The following is a 19607-nucleotide window of genomic DNA, read 5'->3' on the forward strand; positions in this document are numbered from 1 at the left end:
TTTTTTGGGGGGGTTGTGCTCCCCAGTTACCCTCAGGACCCTCCGCAGGCCGCGATTTGGGGGCTTTGGGGGTGTTTATAGGGGAGCAGCTTAGGAGTTGATTTTGGGTTTTTTTTTCGTTTTTTTTTTTGGAGGGAGTTGTTTGGGGAGGTGTTTTTGGGGTGTTTTTTGAGGTTGATCTTGTGGTTTTGCTGAGGGTGTTCTGGGGGGATTTTGAGGCTTTTTTGGGTTTTTTTTAGGCTGTTTTGGAGGTCTTTTTGAGGCTGCCTTTGGAGTGCTCTTGAGGGTGTTTTTTGGGTTGTTCGTTTTTTTTTTTTTTTTTTTTTTTTTTGGGGGGGGATTTTCGGGGGTCTGGCGGGCAGCGCGCGGATGTCCCGGGCCGGGGGGGGTCGCGGGGGTCCGTAGGGTCGGGGGTCGCCCCGGGGGCCCGGCCATGGCCTCGGTGCCCGTGTACTGCCTGTGCCGCCTGCCCTACGACGTGACCCGCTTCATGATCGAGTGCGATGGCTGCCAGGACTGGTTCCATGGCAGGTGCGACTGGGAGCACTGGGGGGGACTGGGGGAGGGACTGGGATGGGGCTGGGGGGGGCTGTGGGTAGTGGGAGGCATCTGGAGGGTGCTGGAGGGGACTGGGAGAAGTCCAGGGTTACTGGAAGGGACTTGAGGCGGTACTGGGAAGGACTGGGAGAAGCCTGGGTGGTACTGGAGGGTACTGGGAGAAGTCTGGGGTGGGGGGGGGGGGGGGGGCTATGGGGTACTGGGAAGGACTGGGAGGTACAAAGAGAGTTCTGGGGTGTGATGGGTGGTTACTGGGAGGCATTGAGGGTGACTGGGGACGCGTCTGGTGGTTACTGGGAGGCACTGGGAGTTACTGGGGAGGTGTCTGGTGGTTACTGGGAGGCACTGGGAGTTACTGGGGAGGTGCCTGGTGGTTACTGGGAGGCACTGGGAGTTACTGGGGAGGCATCTGGTGGTTACTGGGAGGCACTGGGAGTTACTGGGGAGGTGCCTGGTGGTTACTGGGAGGCACTGGGAGTTACTGGGGAGGTGCCTGGTGGTTACTGGGAGGCACTGGGAGTTACTGGGGTGTCCCCACAGCTGCGTGGGGGTGGAGGAGGAGGCGGCGGCGGAGATTGACCTGTATCACTGCCCCCAGTGCGCCGTGCTCAGGGGGCCTTCCGTCAGTGAGTGGGACTGGGGGGACTGGGATGGGGGGACAGAGGCTCTCTGTCAGTGGCTGGCACTGGGAGGGACTGGGATGTGCTGGGATGGGGGCGGGGGAGATGCTCTGGGCTCCCTGTGGATCCCTCTGTGTTCCCCTGTCCCCGGTTCCCTGTGTGTCCCCATCTGTGTCCCTCCGTCCTTGTGTGTCCTGATCTGCGTTCTTCCGTCCCCACCTGCGTGCTTCTGTCCCCACTGTGTCCCCACTGTGTCCCCATCATGTCCGTGTCCCCACCGTGTCCCTCTGTCCCCGTGTGTCCCCACCGTGTCCCTCTGTCCCCGTGTGTCCCCACCGTGTCCCTCTGTCCCCGTGTGTCCTCACCGTGTCCCTCTGTCCCCGTGTGTCCTCACCGTGTCCCCGTGTCCCGCAGTGAAGCGGCGCCGTGGCCCAGCCAAGGCCCCCGAGCAGGACCCCGGCCGTCCGGCCCGCACGGGCAGCGCCCAGTTCATCCGGGAGCTGCGGGGCCGCACCTTCCCCAGGTGAGGGCAGGGCCAGGTGTGGGTCAGAGCCAGGTGTTGGTCAGTCCTGGTGAGGGTCAGTGCCAGATGAGGGTCAGTGCTAGTAGTTGGTCCTTCTCAGTGAGGGTCAGTCCAGCTGTACCCCTTGCACAGGTGAGGGTCACTCCCGGGGGCTGTTGGTCACTCCCGGGGGCTGTCGGTCACTCCTGGGGGGTCTCACCCTCCTGCACTGCCCCCCAGCACAGACCAGGTGCTGCTTTGGCCCAGCAAATGTTCAGGGGTTGGGGTCCCTATAGGAACTGGGAGGGTGTCTGTAGGGGTTGGGGGGTCCCTGTGGGGGTCTGGGGTCACTTCTGGGGGTCTCACGCCCCTGCTCTGTCCCCCCTCAGTGTGGATGAGGTGCTGCTGTGGCCCAGCAAATGCTCACGGGTTGGGTGATCCCTGTGGGGGTTGAGGGGGTCCCTGTAGGAACTGGGGGGTCCCTGTGGGGGTCGGGGGATCCCTATGGGGGTATTGGGTAACTCCTGGGGGGTCTCACCCCCCTGCTCTGCCCCCCCAGTGCTGACGAGGTGCTGCTGCGGCCCAGCGGGGCCCAGCTGACCGTGGAGTACCTGGAGGAGAACAGCTTCAGCGTGCCCATCCTGGTGGCACGGCACGAGGGGCTGGGCATGACCCTGCCCCCGCCGTCCTTCACCCCCCGCGACGTCCTGCACCACGTCGGTCAGTCTGGGGGGGGCCTGGGGGGCTTTTTGGGGGGCTGGGGGCATCGGGGGGTCCCCAGGACCCCACAATAGGGGCAGGGTCCCCCCCTATAACTTCACCCATTTGTTAGCACGTTACACCGTGTTGGGGGGTCCTGGGGGGACGGGTGAGGGTCTAGAGGGTCCCTGTTCAGGGTTTGGGGAGCACAGGAAGGCTTGGGGGCGTTTTTGGGGTCCCCCAGCCAGTTTTGGGGTGCTCAGGGAGGTTTTGGGATGCACAAGGAGGTTTGGGGAGGTTTTTGGTGCCTCCCAGCTGGTTTTGGGGCATGCAGGGAGGTTTTGGGGGGACTCCTGGGGTCGCCCTGGCCATTTTTGGGGTGCTCAGGCAGTTTTGGGGCGCACAGGGGCTGACAAGGTGGTGGCCGTGCTGGATGTGGGCCGCCAGGCCGAGCTGCGCATGCGCCTCGGGGACTTCGTGGCCTACCTGGGGGGGCCCCGGCGCGAGCGCGTCCTCAGCGTCACCGGCCTGGAGTTCTCGGACACGCGGTGGGTCCCAGTGACTCCCAGTCCTCCCAGTCCTTCCCGGCACTCCCAGTGCTACCCAGTCCCTCCTTTTGCCTCCCAGTGCTGCCAGTCCCACGTGGTCCTTCCCAGTTCTCCCAGTCCCTCCTTTTGCCTCCCAGTAGTGCCAAGTCCTTGCTAGTGTTGTCAGTGCCTCCCAGTACTCCAAGTCTTTCCCAACGCTCCCAGTGCCTCCCCTCCCGCCTTCTCCAACCACAAGGACTCTCAAAATCCCAAATCCTTCCTTTCCCTTTTTCTTCCTCCAACCACAGGGATTCCCAAAATCCTGGATTATCCCCCCCAAATATACCCAAAATCCCAGATCCTGCTCCTCCTCCGCATCCCTCACTGCATCCTCTTCCCCCCTGGGGTACCCCATGCCCATGGGAGGTTCCCCAGCCCCTGATCCCCGTTTTTGGGGTGCCCCAGGCTGTCGAACCTGGTGCAGACCCCGCGGATTGTGCGGAAGCTCTCGTGGGTGGAGAACCTGTGGCCGGAGGAGTCGGCGCGGGAGCGGCCGTGCGTGCAGAAATTCTGCCTGATGGGGGCCAAGGACAGCTACAGCGACTTCCACATCGACTGCGGGGGCACCTCGGCCTGGTACCACGTGCTCAGGGTACGAGGGGGGGTCCTCCAGGGGTCTGGGGGGGGTTTAGGGGGTTGTAAAGGGGGTTTGGGGGATTTTTGGGGGAATTGGGGCTGGGGGTATTGGGCTACACTGACTTCCATGTTGACTACTGGGGCAGCTCAGACTGGTACCATGTGCTCAGGGTACAAAGGGGGGGGGTTGTAGGGGATTTGGGAGGTTTATAGGGGATTTGGGGGGAGTTTCAGGGAATTTGGGGTAATTGAGGCTGGGGGTGTTGGGCTACACTGACTTTCACATTAACTGCGGGGGCACCTTGGCCTGGTACCTTGTGCTCAGGGTACGAGGAGGGGTCCTCCAGGGGTCTGGGAGGGTTTAGGGGGTTGTAGAGGGGATTTGGGGGGTTTTAGAGGGCATTTGGGTGATTTTTGGAGGAACTAAACCTGGCACTCTTACCTGCCCCACGCGTCCCCCTCACCTGCCCTCACCTTTGCCCCAGGGCGAGCAGATCTTTTACCTGGCGCGTCCCTCGGCCGCCAACCTGGCGCTGTTCGAGGCCTGGAGCAGCTCCCGGAACCAGCCCGAGCTCTTCTTTGGGGACCAGGTGGATCGGTGCTTCCGGTGCCACCTGCGCCAGGGCCAGACCCTCTTCATCCCCACAGGTGAGGGGGGGCTCGGGGACACCTGGGCACAAACTCCGTGCCGCCTGTGCCAGACCCCAAACACACCTCCAGCGTCACCTGTGCAAGGGACAGAGATCCCCAGTGTCACCTGTGCCACGTGTGCAAGGGACAGACCCCAAACGCACCCCCAGTGTCACCTGTGTCACCAGGTGAGGGTTTGGTGGCCTTGGGGACCCCCCCCCAGTGTCTCCTGGTGGGGATGGGGGTCAGACAAGGACTCCCAGTAACGCCTTAACCATCCCCAACAAGCCACTCTTTTTCCAATGGATCCTAGTGGATCCCAGTGCCCCTCCCAGTGGCCCCTCCCAGTGCTCCCAGTTCTCCCAGTTGCTCGTGCCTGTCCCAGTCCCCCCAGTTGCCCCAGTTCTCTGTGCCTGTCCCCAGGCTGGATCCACGCCGTGCTGACCCCCGTGGACTCGCTGGCCTTTGGGGGGCATTTCCTGCACAGCCTCAACATTGGCATGCAGCTCAGGTGGGCTGGGGGGGCTTTGGGGGGGTTTTGGGGGTTTTGAACAGGTTTTTGGGGAGAGTTTGGGGTTTGGGTGAGAGTTTGGGGGGTTTTAAAAGGTTTGGGGGGGGTGTAGGGAGGGGCTTTGGGGATTTTGGAAGGGTTTTAGGGGTGTTTTGGGGGTGTTTTTGAGTTTTGAGGGGATTTGGGGGGGCTTTGTGGGGGTTTTGGGGGTGTCTTTGGGGAGAGTTTGGGGGGACTGGGATAGGGCTTGGGGGAAATTGAGGGGGGGTGAGGGAGGGATTGGGGGGTTTTGGGGGGCTGGGTGAGAGTTTGGGGGTGCTGGGAGAGTTTTGGGGGGCCCTCAGCCCAGCAGAGACTGTGGGGTGCCTGTGACCCCCCCCCCCCCAATTGCCCCCTGACCCCCCAAAACCCCCCCCAGGGCGTACGAGCTGCAGCGCCGCCTCAACACCTCCGACCTGGCCAAGTTCCCCAATTTTGAGACCATCTGCTGGTACGTGGGGAGGCACCTGCTGGACACCTTCCGAGGTGGGTGCCCCTCCTGGGGGGCTGGGGGGGGGGCTGGGAACCCACCTGGGGGGGCTTAAAACCTCTCTGGGGGGGCTGGGAACCCACTTGGGGGGGTTAAACTTGTCAGGGGGGGCTGAGAATCCATCTGGGGGGATTTAAGCCCATCTGGGGGGGTTTAAGCTCACCTGGGAGGGGCTGGGAACCCACTTGGAGGGGTTTAAAACCTCTCGGGGGGGGGGGGCTGGGATCCCACTTGGGGGGGTTTTAAACTCACCTGGGGGGGGGGTTAAACACATCTGGGGGGGTTCTAAACCTATCCTGGAGCCTTTAAACGCAACTTGGGGGGCTTTGAAGCTATCTGGGGAGGCTTTAAATGCAACTGGGGGGGGTTTAAACCCAACTGAGGGGGCTTGGGGGGCTGCAAACCCACTTGGGGGGGGCTTGAAGCTCATCTGGTGGGGGTTAAACCTATCTGGGGGGGCTCTAAACCTATCTGGGGGGGTTTGGGGAATCCCCAAACTCTCCCCAAGAGGGGTCTGGGGGGGGGGGGTCACATCCCCAATTTTTGGGGATGTTCTTGAGTTTCCCATCCTGGTTTTGGGGTGTCGCTGTGGTTCCCATCCCAACCTGGGGATTTTGGGGTGCAGGGCTGCGGGAGAACCGCCGGCACCCCGCGGCCTATTTGGTGCTGGGAGCCCGAGCCCTGACCGGGGCCTTCCGAGCCTGGACCCGCCGAGAGGTTTGGGGGGGGTCCCGAGGGGTTTTGGGGGGTGCAAAGAGATTTTGGGAGGGTCCCGGGAGGTTTTGGGGGGGTTCCAAAGGTTTTTGGGAGGGTCCTGAGGGATTTTGGGTGGCTCCCAAAGGGATTTTGGGGGCGGTCTCGAGGGTTTTTGCGGGGGCTCAAAGACATTTTGAGGGATTTTGGGAGGCTCTGGGGGGGTCTCAGGGGTGGGAGATTTTGGGGGGGAGTTTTTGGGATTCCCCGGGTTTGGGGTCCCCATGATTTTAACTTTCCCCTGTCCCATTTTAACCCTTTCCCTCTCAGGTCCTGGCAGAGCATGAGCAGGAGATCCCCGAGACTGTCCGGCCAGGGCAGCTGGTTAAGGAACTGGGCAGGGAGATCCGGCTGGCAGAGGTGAACTGGGAGCACTGGGAGGGACTGGGGAGGACTGGAGGGGCACTGGGAACAACTGGGGGGGGCACTGGGAGTGACTGCGGGGGGACTGGGGGGCACTGGGATGGAATGGGGGGGCACTGGGAGGGATTTGAAGTGCACTGGGGAGGGACTGGGAGCAACTGGGGGAACTGGGAACAACTGGGGGAACTGGGCAGCCACTGGGAGGGTGGCTGGGAGGGGCACTGGGGGTACTGGGAGGGGTTCTGGGAAGGTTTTAGGGTTACTGGGAGAAACTGGGACATACTGGGAGCTCTGTATCCCCTCCCCACAGGAGCTGTTCCAGCAGAGCACTGGGATGTCGGGGACCCCCTTTGGGCCCCCCTGGGGGGTCCCAGCCCCCAAAAAGGGGGGGCCCCGCAAGCCCCCCCCAACTCCCGCACCTCCGACGAGGGAGGAACACCAAATCCCCCCCTGGCCCCCCCTGAGGAGGATGAGGAGGTGAGGGGAGACTGCTGGGAGCTACTGGGAGGAACTGGGGAGCGCTGGGAGGAACTGGGGAGGGATTGGGAAGAACTGGGGGGCGCTGGGAGGAATGGGGGGGCACTGGGGGAGGGCTGGGTGTGGGGGAGGGGTGGATTTGGGGGGTGGGGGGTGGATATGGGGTCCCGTCCCCTCAAATCTTGGGGTGTCCCCCCAGGTTGACCCCCCCAGCTCCAGCCCGGAGGAGACAGACCCCGACTCCGAGGGGGACCCCCAGATCCTGCTGGCAAACGGGGGGGCTCGGTGAGGAACGGGGGACACTGGGGGGTTTGGGGGGGCACTGGGAGGTTTTGGGGGGTCTGAGAGAGAATTTGGGGGGGGGTTGCAGGGGGGTTTAGGAGGGACTGAGGGGGTATCCAAAGGGTTTTGGGGGGGGGGCGCACTGGAGGGGTCCCAAAGGGAATTTGGGGGGGGGCTGGGGGTGTTCTGAGGTGATTTTGGGGGGTCCTAGAGGGGTTTGGGGGATGGATTTTGGGGCTCATGGGGATCCCAGAGGGGTATGGTTGGGGGGGCTGGAGGGGTTCTGGGATGGTTTTGGGGGTTCAGAGGGGTTTGGGGGGTCAGGGAGGGGTCCCAGAGGGGTTTGGGGGTGCCCCTGACGCCCCTCCCCCTCAGGCCCCGCCGCAGCCGCCCCGGGGGGCTCTGGGGGTCCCGGCCCCCCCCATCCCCCCCCTGCTCCCCCCCCAGCTCCCCCCTGGACCTGGACTCGGAGGAGGAGCTGCAGATCGATGAGACCCCCCCGCGGCGGGGCCCGCGCCGCCTACCCCGTGGGTACCCCAGAAACATCCCCCAAACATCCCAAAAACATCCCCAAAACACCCCAAAACCAGCCCCAAAATCAGCCCCAAACCTGGCCCCAAAAACCCCAATACATCCCAAAAACAGCTCCAAAACCACCCCAAACCTGACCCCAAAAACGCCGCACTGCCTGCCCTGTAGGTACCCCAAAACATCCCAAAACCAGCCCCAATACGTCCCCAAAAATACCACAAACCTGACACTAAAACAACCCCCAAAACACCCCAAAATCTAGCCCCAAACCTGACCCGAAACATCCCCAAAATGCCCCCAATCCCCCCTAAACTCTCACTTTTGTGGTCTGACCCCAATCCCCATCTTCGGGATGTAACCCTAATCCCCATTTCTGGGGTGTTCACCCAGTCTCCATTTCCGGGGTGACCCCGATCCTGGTTTTTGGGGTAACCCCAATCCCGGTTTTTGGGGTGACCCCAATCCCCAATCCCGTTTTTGGGGTGTCCCCAGGGCTCCCCCGGAAGCTGCCCCGGGCCAAGCCCTGCTCCGACCCCAACCGGGTGCGGGAGCCAGGAGAGGTCGACTTCGACATCGAGGTGGGTCTGGGGGCGACCCCGGGGGGTTTTGGGGGGCTCTGGGGAGGTTAAGGGAACAGGGGGTGTCCTGGGGGGCTCTTAGGGGGGTTTTAAGGGGATCCATGAGGGTATTAGGGGGATTTTGGGGGGCTCTGGGGGTTTTGGGGCGGTTTAAGGGAACTGGGGGTGTCCTTGGGGGGTTTTGGGGGGACACTGTGAAAATGGAGATTGGAGGGCACCCGAAAAATGGGATTTTGGGGGGGATGTTTCTGATCTCCTGTCCTCCAGGAGGATTACACCACAGACTGGGGTTGGTTTTGGGGTATTTTTGAGGTGTTTTTGGGTATTTTTGGGTATTTCTGATGCGTTGCTCCCCAGGAGGGTTACACCACAGGCTTAGGGTGGGGGTTGGGGTATTTTTGGGTGTTTTTGGGATATTTTGTGTGTTTTTGGGGTGTTTCTGACTCCCTGCCCCCCAGGAAGATAACACCAGGGACTTGGGGTGGTTTTTGGGGTATTCTGGGGTGTTTTTGGGGGGTTTCTGACCCCCTGATCCCCAGGAGGATTACACCACGGACGAGGAGGACGAAGGGGGCGCGGGGGGCAGTGCCGGGATCCTGGACCTGCTCAAGGCCAGCCGGCAAGTGGGGGGCTCCGAGTACCCCCAGCTCAGGTTTGGGGGGGTCTGAGGGGGGGCTGGGCTGGGTTGGAGGGATCCCTGGGGGATTTTGGGGGGCAATTGTGGGGCTGGGGTTGGGTTTTGGGGGGTCCCTGGTGGTTATTTGGGATCATGGGTTGGGTTTTGGGGGTCCCTGGGGGGCTTTGAGCAGGAGCTGCGCTGGATTTGGGGGTCCCCAGGGTTGGGGGAGGGATTTGAGGGGGGTTTTGGGGGCTCCCCAAATGTTTTGGGAGGGCTGGGTTTGGGTTTTGGGGTCCCGGGGAGCTTTAAGGGGGTGCTGGGCTGGTTTTGGGGGTCCCCAGATATCTGGGGGGGCTTGGAGAGGGGTCACCAGGTGCTTTTGGGGTGGTGCTATTTGGGGGCTGGTGTTTGTCTTGCGGGGGTCGCTGGGGGTTATTTGGGGTCAGGCATTGGGGTCTTGGGGTTATTTGGGGTTCCTGGACCCCCCCAAACCCCCACTTTTCCCCTTTTTTCCCCCCAGCGAGGCCCCCGCCTCCCCCAGCACGCGCGAGGCCATCCAGGGCATGCTCTGCATGGCCAACCTGCCCGCGGGGACCCCCCTGGGACCCCCAAACTGGTGGGGAGGGGGTGGGGGCACCGAAAGGGGGGGTCCTGGGGGGTCTGGGGGGGCCCGCAGAGCCCCCCCTGCCCCCCGGAGCACCGACAGCGAGGCCGAGGGGAGCCTGGACGAGCAGGACAGCCTGGGGGCCTGCTTCAAGGACGCTGAGTACAGTGAGTGTGACCCCAAAAACACCCTACAAATACCCCAAAAATACCCCCAAAGCACCGTGCTTTGAGAATGCTGAGTACAGTGAGTGTTATCTCAAAACCATCCTAAAAATACCCCCAAAAGCATCCCAAAACACACAAAATATCTCAGAAATACCCCAAAACGCCCCAAAAATTACCTCAGAACACCCCAAAAACACTCCCAGGCTAGGGTGGAATCCTCCTGAACTCCCCTTTTCCTGCCCCCAGGACCCCCTGAACCCCATTTTTTCTGTCCCCCCCCCCCAGTTTACCCCTCACTGGAGTCGGATGAGGATGACCCCGCCCTAAAATCGCTCCCCAAAAAGAAGAAGGTGACGGACGACGCCCCCTGGAGCCCCAAAGGTTTGGGGGGGGTCCTCGGGGGGGGGGGTTTGGGGGGAAATTTGGGGATTTTGGGGGTTCCTGGGGCAGGGCTGGGTGGTTTGGGGTGAGTTTTGGGAGGTTTTCAGGAAATGTGTGGGGGATTTGAGGGGCCCTGGGGTGGGATTTGGGGTCCCTGGGGATCCCCAGCCCCCCTTCCTTTGGGGCAGGGGCTGATTTGGGGTCCCTCCTGCCTTGTTTGAGGTCTGATTTTGGGGTGTCCCCTCTTTGTTTCATTCTCTGATTTTAGGGTGTCCCCCTTTATTTGAGCTCTGATTTTGAGGTGTCCCCCTTGTTCTGTGTTCTGATTTTGGGGTGTCCCACTTTGCCACGTCTGATTTTGGGGTGTCCCCCATTTGTTCCTTGCTCTGATTTTGGGGTGTGCCCCTTTATGTGAACTCTGATTTTGGGGTGTCCCCCCTGTTCAATGTCTGATTTTGGGGTGTCCCCCTTGGTTCTATGTCAGATTTTGCAGTGTCCGCCTTTATTTGTGCCCTGATTTTGGGGCATCCCCCCTTTGCCATGTCTGACTTTGGGGTGTCCCCCCTGTTCCGTGTCTGATTTTGGGGTGTCCCCAGCCCGGGTGACGCCGTCGCTGCCCCGGCAGAGCCGCCCGGTGCGGGAGGGGACGCGCGTGGCCTCGGTGGAGACCGGGCTGGCAGCAGCCGCTGCCAAACTGGCCCAGCAGGTGAACTGGGAGCACTGGGAGGAACTGGGAGGGATGGTTTGGGGTCTGGGGGGGCATTTCGGGGATCCAGGGAGGGTTTGAGGAGAGTTCAGGAGGTTTTAAGGGTGATTTTGGGGTGGTTGGGATTGTCGGGGGTGATTTGGGGGTTCCAAACTGGCCCAGCAGGTGAACTGGGAGGAACTGGGAGGAACTGGGAGCACCGTGGGGAGAACTGCAGGGGGGGCGATTTGGGGTTTGGTGGGGGGAGGGAATTCAGGGGGTCTGAGGGGGTTGGAGTGATGAGATCCCCTCAAACCCTTCTCTAGACCTACAGCACCCCCCAGACGCCCCCATAAATCCCCCCAACCCCTCAAAATCCCCCATAAACCCCCTTCTGACCCCCCAAAAGCCCTGGAACCCCCTTAAACCCCCATAGATCCTCCTCCAACCCCCCATAAACCCTCCTGACCTCCCAAACCCCCCCGTAAGTCCCCACCCGACCCCTCAGACCCCCCAAACTCCACCATAAATCCCCCCCAAACCCCCACAAATCCCCCCCTGACCCCTCAGGAGCACCGAAAGCTGCAGCGCAGGAAGGGCCCTGCCAAGCGCCGCCCCCCCTCGCCCCCCTCCCCCGAGGAAGAAGAGGAAGAGGAAGAAGAAGAGGAAGAGGAAGATGAGGAAGAAGAAGACCCCGAAGCCGAGCCCGAGGGGGACGCGGAGCCCGAGGCGGAGCTGGGGGGGGGCGAAGTCGAGGCCGAGCCCCCCCTGGAGCCCCCCCCGGAGCCGCCGTACCCCCCCAGCCTGGCTGACCACGAGTACACGGCGCGGCCGGGGGGGCCGGGACCCCCCCCCGGGGCTCAGCCCGGCCGCGCCCCCACCCCCATGGCCCCGGGGGTGTTCCTGAGCCAGCGCCGGGGCCCCCCCGGAACGGCCCCCCCCAGCCACGGTGAGGGGTTTGGGGATAGCCGGGGGGGTCTTGGGGGGGTCCAAGTGGATTTGGGGAGGGTCTGAGGGGATTTTGGGGATATCTGAGGGGATTTAGGAAGGCTGCCAGGGGAGTTTTGGGGGGGGTCTGAGGGGATTTGGGGGGGATTTCTGTGGGTCTGGGGGGGTTTTAAGGGGGTTCTGGGGTGGCTTTGGGGGGGATCTCGGTGCTCTAGGGGGGTTTTGGGCAGGGTCTGAGGGGATTTGGGGGTTTCAGGGAGAGCTGAGGAGTTTTGAGGGAGGTTTGGGTTGGTCTGAGGGGTTTCGAGGGGTTTTCTGTGTATCTTGCGGGGTCTGGGTTGGTTTCGTGGGGTTTGGGGGGGTCTGGGGTGGTTTCAGAGGGTCTGGGGAGGTTTTGGGGGGGGGTCTCTGTCCCCCCAGTCCCGGTGACATTCCGACCCCGCCCGCAGGGAAGCGCCCCCGGAAGGGTTTGGCCACAGCCAAGCAGCGCCTGGGCCGGATCCTCAAAATCCACCGCAACGGGAAACTGCTGCTCTGAGGGCGGGGCCGGCCACGCCCTGCCAGGCTCCGCCCACTGCAGGCTGAACAATGAACTATGGGCGGGGCTCCTGCAGAAGGGGGTGGGGCCTGACAGCACCACACCTATCAGAACATGCTCGCTAAAAGGGCGTGGCTTATTTTTGGCCCCGCCCCTTCAGGTGTGGGCCTCACCTGATCCCTCCGAGGCCACGCCCATAATGCGGATTCAGCTGAGACCACACCCTATCACAGCCTAAGCCACGCCCATTGGTCATGTAGGGTAAAACAGGCGTGGTAACATCAAACCACGCCCATATAGATACAAACCACGCCCACGCAGGGTGGAGCTGATTCCTGGCTCCGCCCACCACGGTTACCACCCTCCCATTGGTGTGGATGGAATAGAGGCGGGGCTTTCGCATTTCCCGCCTCTAGGAGCTCAGGCGATTGGACGAGCCCCGCCCCACAGCTGCGGGAGGGGCGGAGCCATCTTTGATTGGTCCCCGCTGGGTTTTTTTTTTTTTGCCCCTCCCCTAAGTTTTCAGGTTGATTGATGGGGCGGGGCCGTTTCCCATTGGCTGCCCCTGTTTTGTAGGCGTGTCCGGAGACCGCGGCCCCGCCCCCGTCCTTTTGTATTTGTAGAATAAAAAGAAAAAAAAAAAAAAAATCCGAGATTGGTGAAAAATGCCCCGGGCAGGGTCACGTGTTCCCCCTCAGCGCGCGCCGCCGGGCAGCTCTCGCGAGACCTCGCTCTTCCCTCAGGCAGCGCTCCTCCGAGATCTTGTCCCCCAGCCGAGGAGGGCGACCTCCAATCTCGCGAGATTTGGAGCCGCTCTCCGCCGGCGCTCTCGCGAGATCCGCGCGCGCGCCGCCGCCGTTCCCGCCGCCGAGGCAGCGGCCGCGCTCCCCCCGCCCTCCCTCCCCCACCCGCGGCGGGGCCGCTCTCCCGTTGCCGCTCCCGCTTCTCTCCGCGCGCCTCTCGCGAGGCTTCGGGGCCGCGCTGCCGCCAGCGCCTCGCGAGATCTCGCTCTCATCAGCGTGCCGGTGAGTGCCGGTGCTTGAGGGAACGGCGCGGGGCCCGCGGCCTGCGAGGGGAACGGGGGGTTAAGCCGCTGTGTGTCGGGCAGGGCCTTCCACCCATTCACCGTCAGCCCCCCCCCCCCCCCCTCCCGGTACGAGGCGGGATCCGTGAGGGACCGCCTCCCCTCCCCCATACTCCTCACGAAATCTCGCGAGGCTTCTCCAAACTCCCGCCCCACTGCTAGGAGCGTTCACGCGAGACTTGGCCGCCGCGCCTCTCGCGTTCCCATTGGCTGCCGGCAGCGTTGCCCCGCCCCCACGCTCTACCCGCGGCACCGCCTCCTCCCGTCCCGCCGGCCGCTCTCGCGGGATTTGCGGCGGCTCTCGCGGGATCTCGGGCCGCGGCCAGGGCTCAGTGTAAGATGGCGGCGGCGGCAGCGGCGGGACGGGCCCGGGCCGGGCTCTGACCCCTCCCTGCTCTCCCCGCCCGCTCAAGGTACCGGGGCCGGCGGGGCGGGGGGCTCGGCCCGGTACCGCTGCGGGGCCCGCGGCATGGGGCGGATGGCGCCCGGCTCCGTCATGCGGGGCCCCCCCCCCCCCCCCCAACGCCCCCCCCCCCCACTCCCCGGCGGCCTCCCGTGATTTGGGGGCTCCTTTCCTTCTCTCACGGCCCCCTTCACCCGACCCTTGCGACCTGCCCCGGTACAGGCCCCCCTTTGCGGGGATTCAGGCCCTTCGCGCCCGAGATTTGGGGTGTTTGGCCGCCCCTCCACCTCAATTTAGCTTTCTCACGTCTTTAAGGTGTCCCCGTATTTTAGGGGTACTTTCTGTGGTGGTCATGATTTAGGAACCCCGGTCTCATTTCCACTCCCCCGCAATCCTCTCTCATCACTCAGGGTCCCCCTCATCGGTTTCCCGACATTTGGGGGACCCCTTTAGCGGCCCCCCGCCCCTTCCCCGTCTTCTAGGCCGTGCTTCCCGCAGCTCACCGGGATTTAGGATCCCCCTCCTTCAGATCCTTTAGGATTTGGGGGTCCCCTCATTGCCTCCCAAGCACTTTTTTCTCTATTCGCGTTTTTTTTTTTTCTCATTTTATAGCGATTTTGGGCTGTCACTTCCCACCCTCAAGGTCCCCCACGCTGCGGTTTGGGGGATCGCTTTTTGGGATCCCTTTTTGTGATCAGCCCCCCCCATCATTCGGCCGCTCGCACGGGACCCCCCAAACCCCCCCCCCAGTATTTCACACCCCCTCCCCAATTCCCCCCGCCAGCAGCTCCCGGCTCCCTCCCCCTCTCAGCGACCGGCCGGGCCGAGGATGGACTGGGAGTGATTCCCGGTAAGGCTCCCCCCGTTGGAACCGGGGTGGGGGCAGCTTCAAAACCTCCCGGGGGGGCGGCGCGAGAGAATTTTGTGTGTGTGTGGGGGGGGGGGGTCTCACTTCGGGAAGGGTTTTTTTGGGGGGAAAACAGGCTTTGAGCTTCAAGCTTATTTTTGGCGCCTCCCCCCTGGGGGGGGACACCCCAAAAACGGCCCCCCCCAAAGTGATGCGTCACTGTCACCGAACCGGCCGGGCCGGCGGGGGCGGGGGGGGGCACCGGGGGGGGGGGTGGGGGAGCCCCGGCACGCGGCAGCCTCAGCCCTTAATTACCGCCCGTAATTATAGCCCTTAATTACAGCCCCTCGTCATCCCCCCGCGGGGTTAGTTGGGGTGGGGGGGGCTCCCGGCGACCCCCCCGGGCACGGCGGGGTTTTGCACATTCATTGTTCAGCCGGTGCCGCGACGTCATCGGGCCGCGGCCGCCGCGGCGCCTGTCGGGACAGCGAGGCCCTGTCGGGACAGCGAGGCCCTGTCGGGACAGCGGGGCCCTGTCGGGACAGCGGGGCCCTGTCGGGACGCGGGACACCCCGAGGCGGCGGGGGTTTGACCCGTGGCGGGGGGGGCACGTACCGGGGCCCTGTCGGGACAGGCGGGGGGCGGGGTTTGACCCGTTGGTGGGGGGTGGGGGCAGCCCAGGTGTGACCCCCCTCCTTCCCCCCCCCCCCCCCCCCACGTGTGGCCGCAGGCAGAGCACGAGGACCGGAACCCCCAAAATGAAAGTGGATCGGACAAAACTGAAGAAAACCCCCACGGAGGCGGTGAGGGCTTGGGGACAGTCAGTGAGGGATTGGGGACATTCAGTGAGGGGCTGGGGACAATCAGAGAGGGGCTGGGGACAATCAGAGAGGGGTTGGGGACACAGTGTCAGGGGAATTGGAGATGTCTGGGGGGGGCATGGGGACATTGGGAAGGAAACGGGGGGGTTTGGGGACGTCGAGGAATGTTGGGGACACTCAGGGAGTGTTGGGGGGGATAGCAAAGGGCAGGGGTTAGAGACATTTGGGGGGTGGGGGCATTGGGAAGGGAATGAGGAGGGGTTTGGGGACACTGGGGGGTGTTGGGGACACCATGAGGGGACAGTGCTGAGCTGCCTGTGTCCCTCAGCCCGCTGACTGCCGGGCCCTCATCGAGAAGCTGAAAGGCTGCAGTGATGAGCAGCTGGTGACAGAACTGCAGCAGATCAAGACATGGAACATTGGGAAGGTGGGGGGGGCCCTAAAACCTGGGGGGGGGGTCCCGAGACACGTGGGAATTTTCCAAGGGATTGTCCACAGTTTGTCAGGGTTTTCCCAAACTGGTCACTGCCACGGGGGGGGTGTCACCCTGGAGCACCCTCAAATCACAGGGAGCACCCCCAGAATGGGCAGGGGGGGGAGGGGGGTACTTCAGAGTGCTCCCAAAATGAGGGGTCCCTGGTTTCAGATGAACCCTCTGAGCCCTCAGGCCTTGGGTGGGTCAGTTCTGGAGTTTTCTGAAGGTTTAGAAATGTGGGGAGGGGGGGGTTCTACATTTCCTGCAGCGCATTCCAATGTTAGGGCTTCCCTCTTACTTTTTATATACATTTTCCCAAATTGGGGGGGGGGGGCTCACCAGCATCCTCACAGCCTCCCCCCAGGAGTCCCCATTTCCTCCCCATCCTGCAGGTGTTTGGGTACAGATTTTTTCTTGCAGATTCCTAGAATTCCAAGGAGGAACCCCAGCATACCTAAAAACAGTGAGGGGAGCACACTATAGACCCCAAAATATGTGGGGAGAACCCAAATTCTCTCAGCCTCTAAAACTCGAGTTTTTTGCTCTGTGTTGGGGAGGGGGTCAGGTGCTATCTGGGCAGGCTGGGCTGGGATATTGGGGTTTCTCCTTGGAGTTCTGAGGGTTCCCCCCTGGGATATGGGGGTTTAGGGGGTGCTGGGCTGGGGTCTGGGCTGTACCCAGGGGGCCTGGGTTGGGGTCCAGGCGGTGCCCCCAGCCCCACTTCCCCCCCAATCCCCTCAGTGCGAGCTGTACCCCTGGGTGGATGTGGGGGGTTCCTGGGGGGCTCAGGGGGGTCCCAGGCTGTGCCCCCAGCCCCACTTACCCTCTCTAACCCCCCCCCAGTGCGAGCTGTACCACTGGGTGGACCTGCTGGACCGCTTCGACGCGCTGCTGGCCGAGGCGGGCCGGCCGGTGGAGGCCATGAGCTGGATGCTGGCCTGCGACCGGCCCGAGCGCCAGCCCCTCAAGGCCCTGCTGCTGGCCCTGCTCAACTTCACGGCCCTGCTCATCGAGTACAGCTTCTCCCGCCACCTCTACAGCTCCATCGAGGTGGGCACGCCCCCAGACCCGCCCCTCTGTGCGTCCCCAGGCGTGTGACAACGCTGACACACCTGTCCTGTCCCCGCAGCACCTGACCACGCTGCTGGCCTCCTCGGACATGCACGTGGTGCTGGCCGTGCTCAACCTGCTCTACGTGTTCAGCAAACGCTCCAACTACATCACCCGCCTGGGCTCCGAGCGCCGCGGGCCCCTGCTGGCCCGCCTGCAGCACCTGGCCGAGGTGGGCGGGGTTTTTGGGGCGGTTTTGGGGAGTTTGAGGGCTCAGCAGAGCGGGGCTGAGCTGGGCTGGTCTCCCTGCAGAGCTGGGGTGGAAAGGAGAATGGATTCGGGCTGGCCGAGTGCTGTCGGGACTTGCACATGATGGTGAGTGGCACCTGCAGGTCACCCTGAGCTCGTGTGGGTCACCTTGTCCTGTCCTGGGTGTCGCCAGAGCTCACCTGTGTCACCTGTGTCCTGTCCTGGACATCTCTAGAACTCACCTGTGTCACCTTGTCCTGTCTTGAGGGGTCCCCAGAACTCACCTGTGTCCTCCTGTCCTGTTCTGGGGGTCCCCAGAACTCACCTGTGTCAGTTTGTCCTGTCCTGGGGGTCCCCAGAACTCACCTGTGTCAGTTTGTCTTGTTCTGGGGGTCCCTAGAACTCACCTGTGTCCTCCTGTCCTGTCCTGGGGGCACGCATATCACCTTCTGTGCCTTTGTCACATCCTGGGGCCTCTTGATGCCATCCTGGGGTCCCCAGCGCTGTCTGGCGTCTCCTCAGGCTGTCCCCAGCGGTGTCTTATCCCTCTGTGTCACCTCCCGTGTCCCCCAGCACTGCTTTGTCACCCCTGTTGCATCCCGGGGTCCCCCAACCCTTTCCCTGTGTCCCCCCAGCCTGGCCCTGTCACCCCAGGGGAGGGGACCCTGCTGTCCCCATCTCACCCTGTATCCCTCCCCCAGAAATACCCCCCCAGTGCCACCACCCTGCACTTCGAGTTCTACGCCGAGCCGGGCGTTGAGGTGAAGGTGGACAAGAGGGTGAGTGACACTGGGGACATTTGGGACATTTGGGGTCACGAGGAGGCCCCCAAAGCACCAGGGCCACCCCTTGACCTCCTGTGACCCCTGCAGGCCACCAGCACCACCTTGCACTACATCCACATCGAGCAGCTGGACAAGGTGAGCGTGGGGGGCACCTTGATTTGGGGGGGGGGGGGCTCTGCTTGGGTCGGGACTCCCCCATGCCCTGCACTGCCCTTTTGTTCCCTGCCCCCCAGTTTTGTCCTCTGCCCCCCCCATTTTGTTTCTGTGCACTCAATCTTGTTCCTCCACACCCCAGTTTTGTTCCCTGCCCCTCAATTTTGTTCCCTGAAGCCCATTTTGTCCCCTGAACCCCAATTTTGTTCTTTGCCCCCAATCTTGTCTGTCCACACCCCAGTTTTGTCACCTGCCCCCCCAGTTTTGCTTCTGCCCCTCCCAATTTCTCTTTCCTTTTTTCCCCCAGATCTCAGAGAGCCCCTCAGAGATCATGGAGTCCCTGACCAAGATGTACAGCATCCCCAAGGACAAGCAGGTGCGTGGGGTGACATCGAGGGGACCCCCATGGGTTGTGGGGTGACCCCCAGACCCTCCCTGACTCCCCCAAATCCTCTGTCCCCCCTCTCAGATGCTGCTGTTCACCCACATCCGCCTGGCTCACGGCTTCTCCAACCACAAGAAGCGGCTGCAGGCGGTGCAGGCGCGGCTCCACGCCATCTCCATCCTGGGTGGGCCTTCGTTAGGGCTTGTTTTAATTGGGGGGTGGGTTTGGGGGGCTCAGGGGCTGCTTTAGGGGGGTCCTGGGGCAGTTGGGGTGACCCCCCCCCCTCCGCAGTGTACTCCAACGCGCTGCAGGAGTCGGCCAACAGCATCTTGTACAACGGGCTGATCGAGGAGCTGGTGGACGTGCTGCAGATCACCGACAAGCAGCTGATGGTGAGACCCGGGGACCCCTGGGGCCGAGCCCTGTCCCCTTGTATGTCCCTGTGTGTGTCCCCTGAGCTGTTCCTTTACCTGTCTCGTTATGTGTTCGCTTACCTGTTCCCTTAGCTGTTCCTTTATTTGTCTCTTTATATGTTTCCTTCACCCGTCCTCTCAGCTGTCCCCTTGTGTCTCCCTTCATCTGTCCCCTTGTGTGTCCCCTCACCTGTCCCTTGTGTGTTCCCTCACTCGTGCTGCACATACCGCTCACCGAGGATGTGAATGTGGCTCACCTGTCCTGCAGCTGTCACCTCACTTGTTTACATGTGTCACCTCATTTGTCCCGCGTTCGTCACCTAACCTGTCCTGTACCTATCCTACAGCTGTCCTGCTCCTGTCATTTTACGTGTCTTATACCTGTTTTTTTATCTTTGCTTTCACCTGTCACATCATTTGTGCCCTTGTGTATCCCCTCACCAGTGTCATGCTGCATACGCTGCTTATCAAGGACATGAGTGTCCCTCACCTGTCCCTCACCTGTTCCTCACCTGTTATATCACCTGTTCCCTTGTGTATCCCCTCACTGATGTCATGCTGCACCTGTTGCTCATCGAGGATGTGAGCATCCCTCCCTGTCCCTCACGTGTCCCTCGCCTGTCCCTGCCAGGACATCAAGGCGGCCTCCCTGCGGACGCTGACGTCCATCGTGCACCTGGAGCGCACGCCGAAGCTCAGCAGCATCATCGACTGCACCGGCACCGCCTCCTACCACGGCTTCCTGCCCGTGCTGGTGCGCAACTGCATCCAGGCCATGATCGGTGCGTCCCGGGGGGCTGGGGG

At 62.7% G+C, this 19607-nt stretch overlaps 2 protein-coding genes across 2 annotated transcripts in view; both read left to right on the forward strand.

The window, feature by feature from the left end:
• The first annotated feature begins 412 nt into the window (after positions 1 to 412).
• Positions 413 to 12773, forward strand: PHF8 (PHD finger protein 8). The gene is given in 22 exon segments (XM_053968132.1): positions 413 to 531; positions 1099 to 1184; positions 1593 to 1701; positions 2240 to 2400; positions 2786 to 2927; positions 3372 to 3558; positions 4028 to 4190; positions 4596 to 4683; positions 5102 to 5208; positions 5838 to 5929; positions 6236 to 6325; positions 6639 to 6650; positions 6653 to 6805; positions 7005 to 7090; positions 7463 to 7614; positions 8111 to 8196; positions 8736 to 8848; positions 9336 to 9586; positions 9872 to 9967; positions 10564 to 10673; positions 11223 to 11601; positions 12050 to 12773. Coding segments are annotated over 22 exon segments (2850 nt in total). The 5' UTR covers positions 413 to 433; the 3' UTR covers positions 12139 to 12773.
• A 285-nt stretch (positions 12774 to 13058) lies between these two features.
• Positions 13059 to 19607, forward strand: part of HUWE1 (HECT, UBA and WWE domain containing E3 ubiquitin protein ligase 1) — a 52047-nt gene continuing 45498 nt past the window's right edge. Inside the window, 13 exon segments of the mRNA XM_053968104.1 lie at positions 13059 to 13163; positions 14410 to 14475; positions 15203 to 15275; positions 15622 to 15720; positions 16612 to 16818; positions 16898 to 17050; positions 17131 to 17193; positions 17769 to 17846; positions 17940 to 17987; positions 18313 to 18381; positions 18475 to 18574; positions 18682 to 18782; positions 19435 to 19585. Of these exon segments, the coding sequence (XP_053824079.1) occupies positions 15231 to 15275; positions 15622 to 15720; positions 16612 to 16818; positions 16898 to 17050; positions 17131 to 17193; positions 17769 to 17846; positions 17940 to 17987; positions 18313 to 18381; positions 18475 to 18574; positions 18682 to 18782; positions 19435 to 19585 (1114 nt within the window). The 5' untranslated portion in view covers positions 13059 to 13163; positions 14410 to 14475; positions 15203 to 15230.

Source organism: Vidua chalybeata, chromosome 32 (assembly GCF_026979565.1).
Source record: "Vidua chalybeata isolate OUT-0048 chromosome 32, bVidCha1 merged haplotype, whole genome shotgun sequence".
NCBI lineage: Eukaryota > Metazoa > Chordata > Aves > Passeriformes > Viduidae > Vidua > Vidua chalybeata.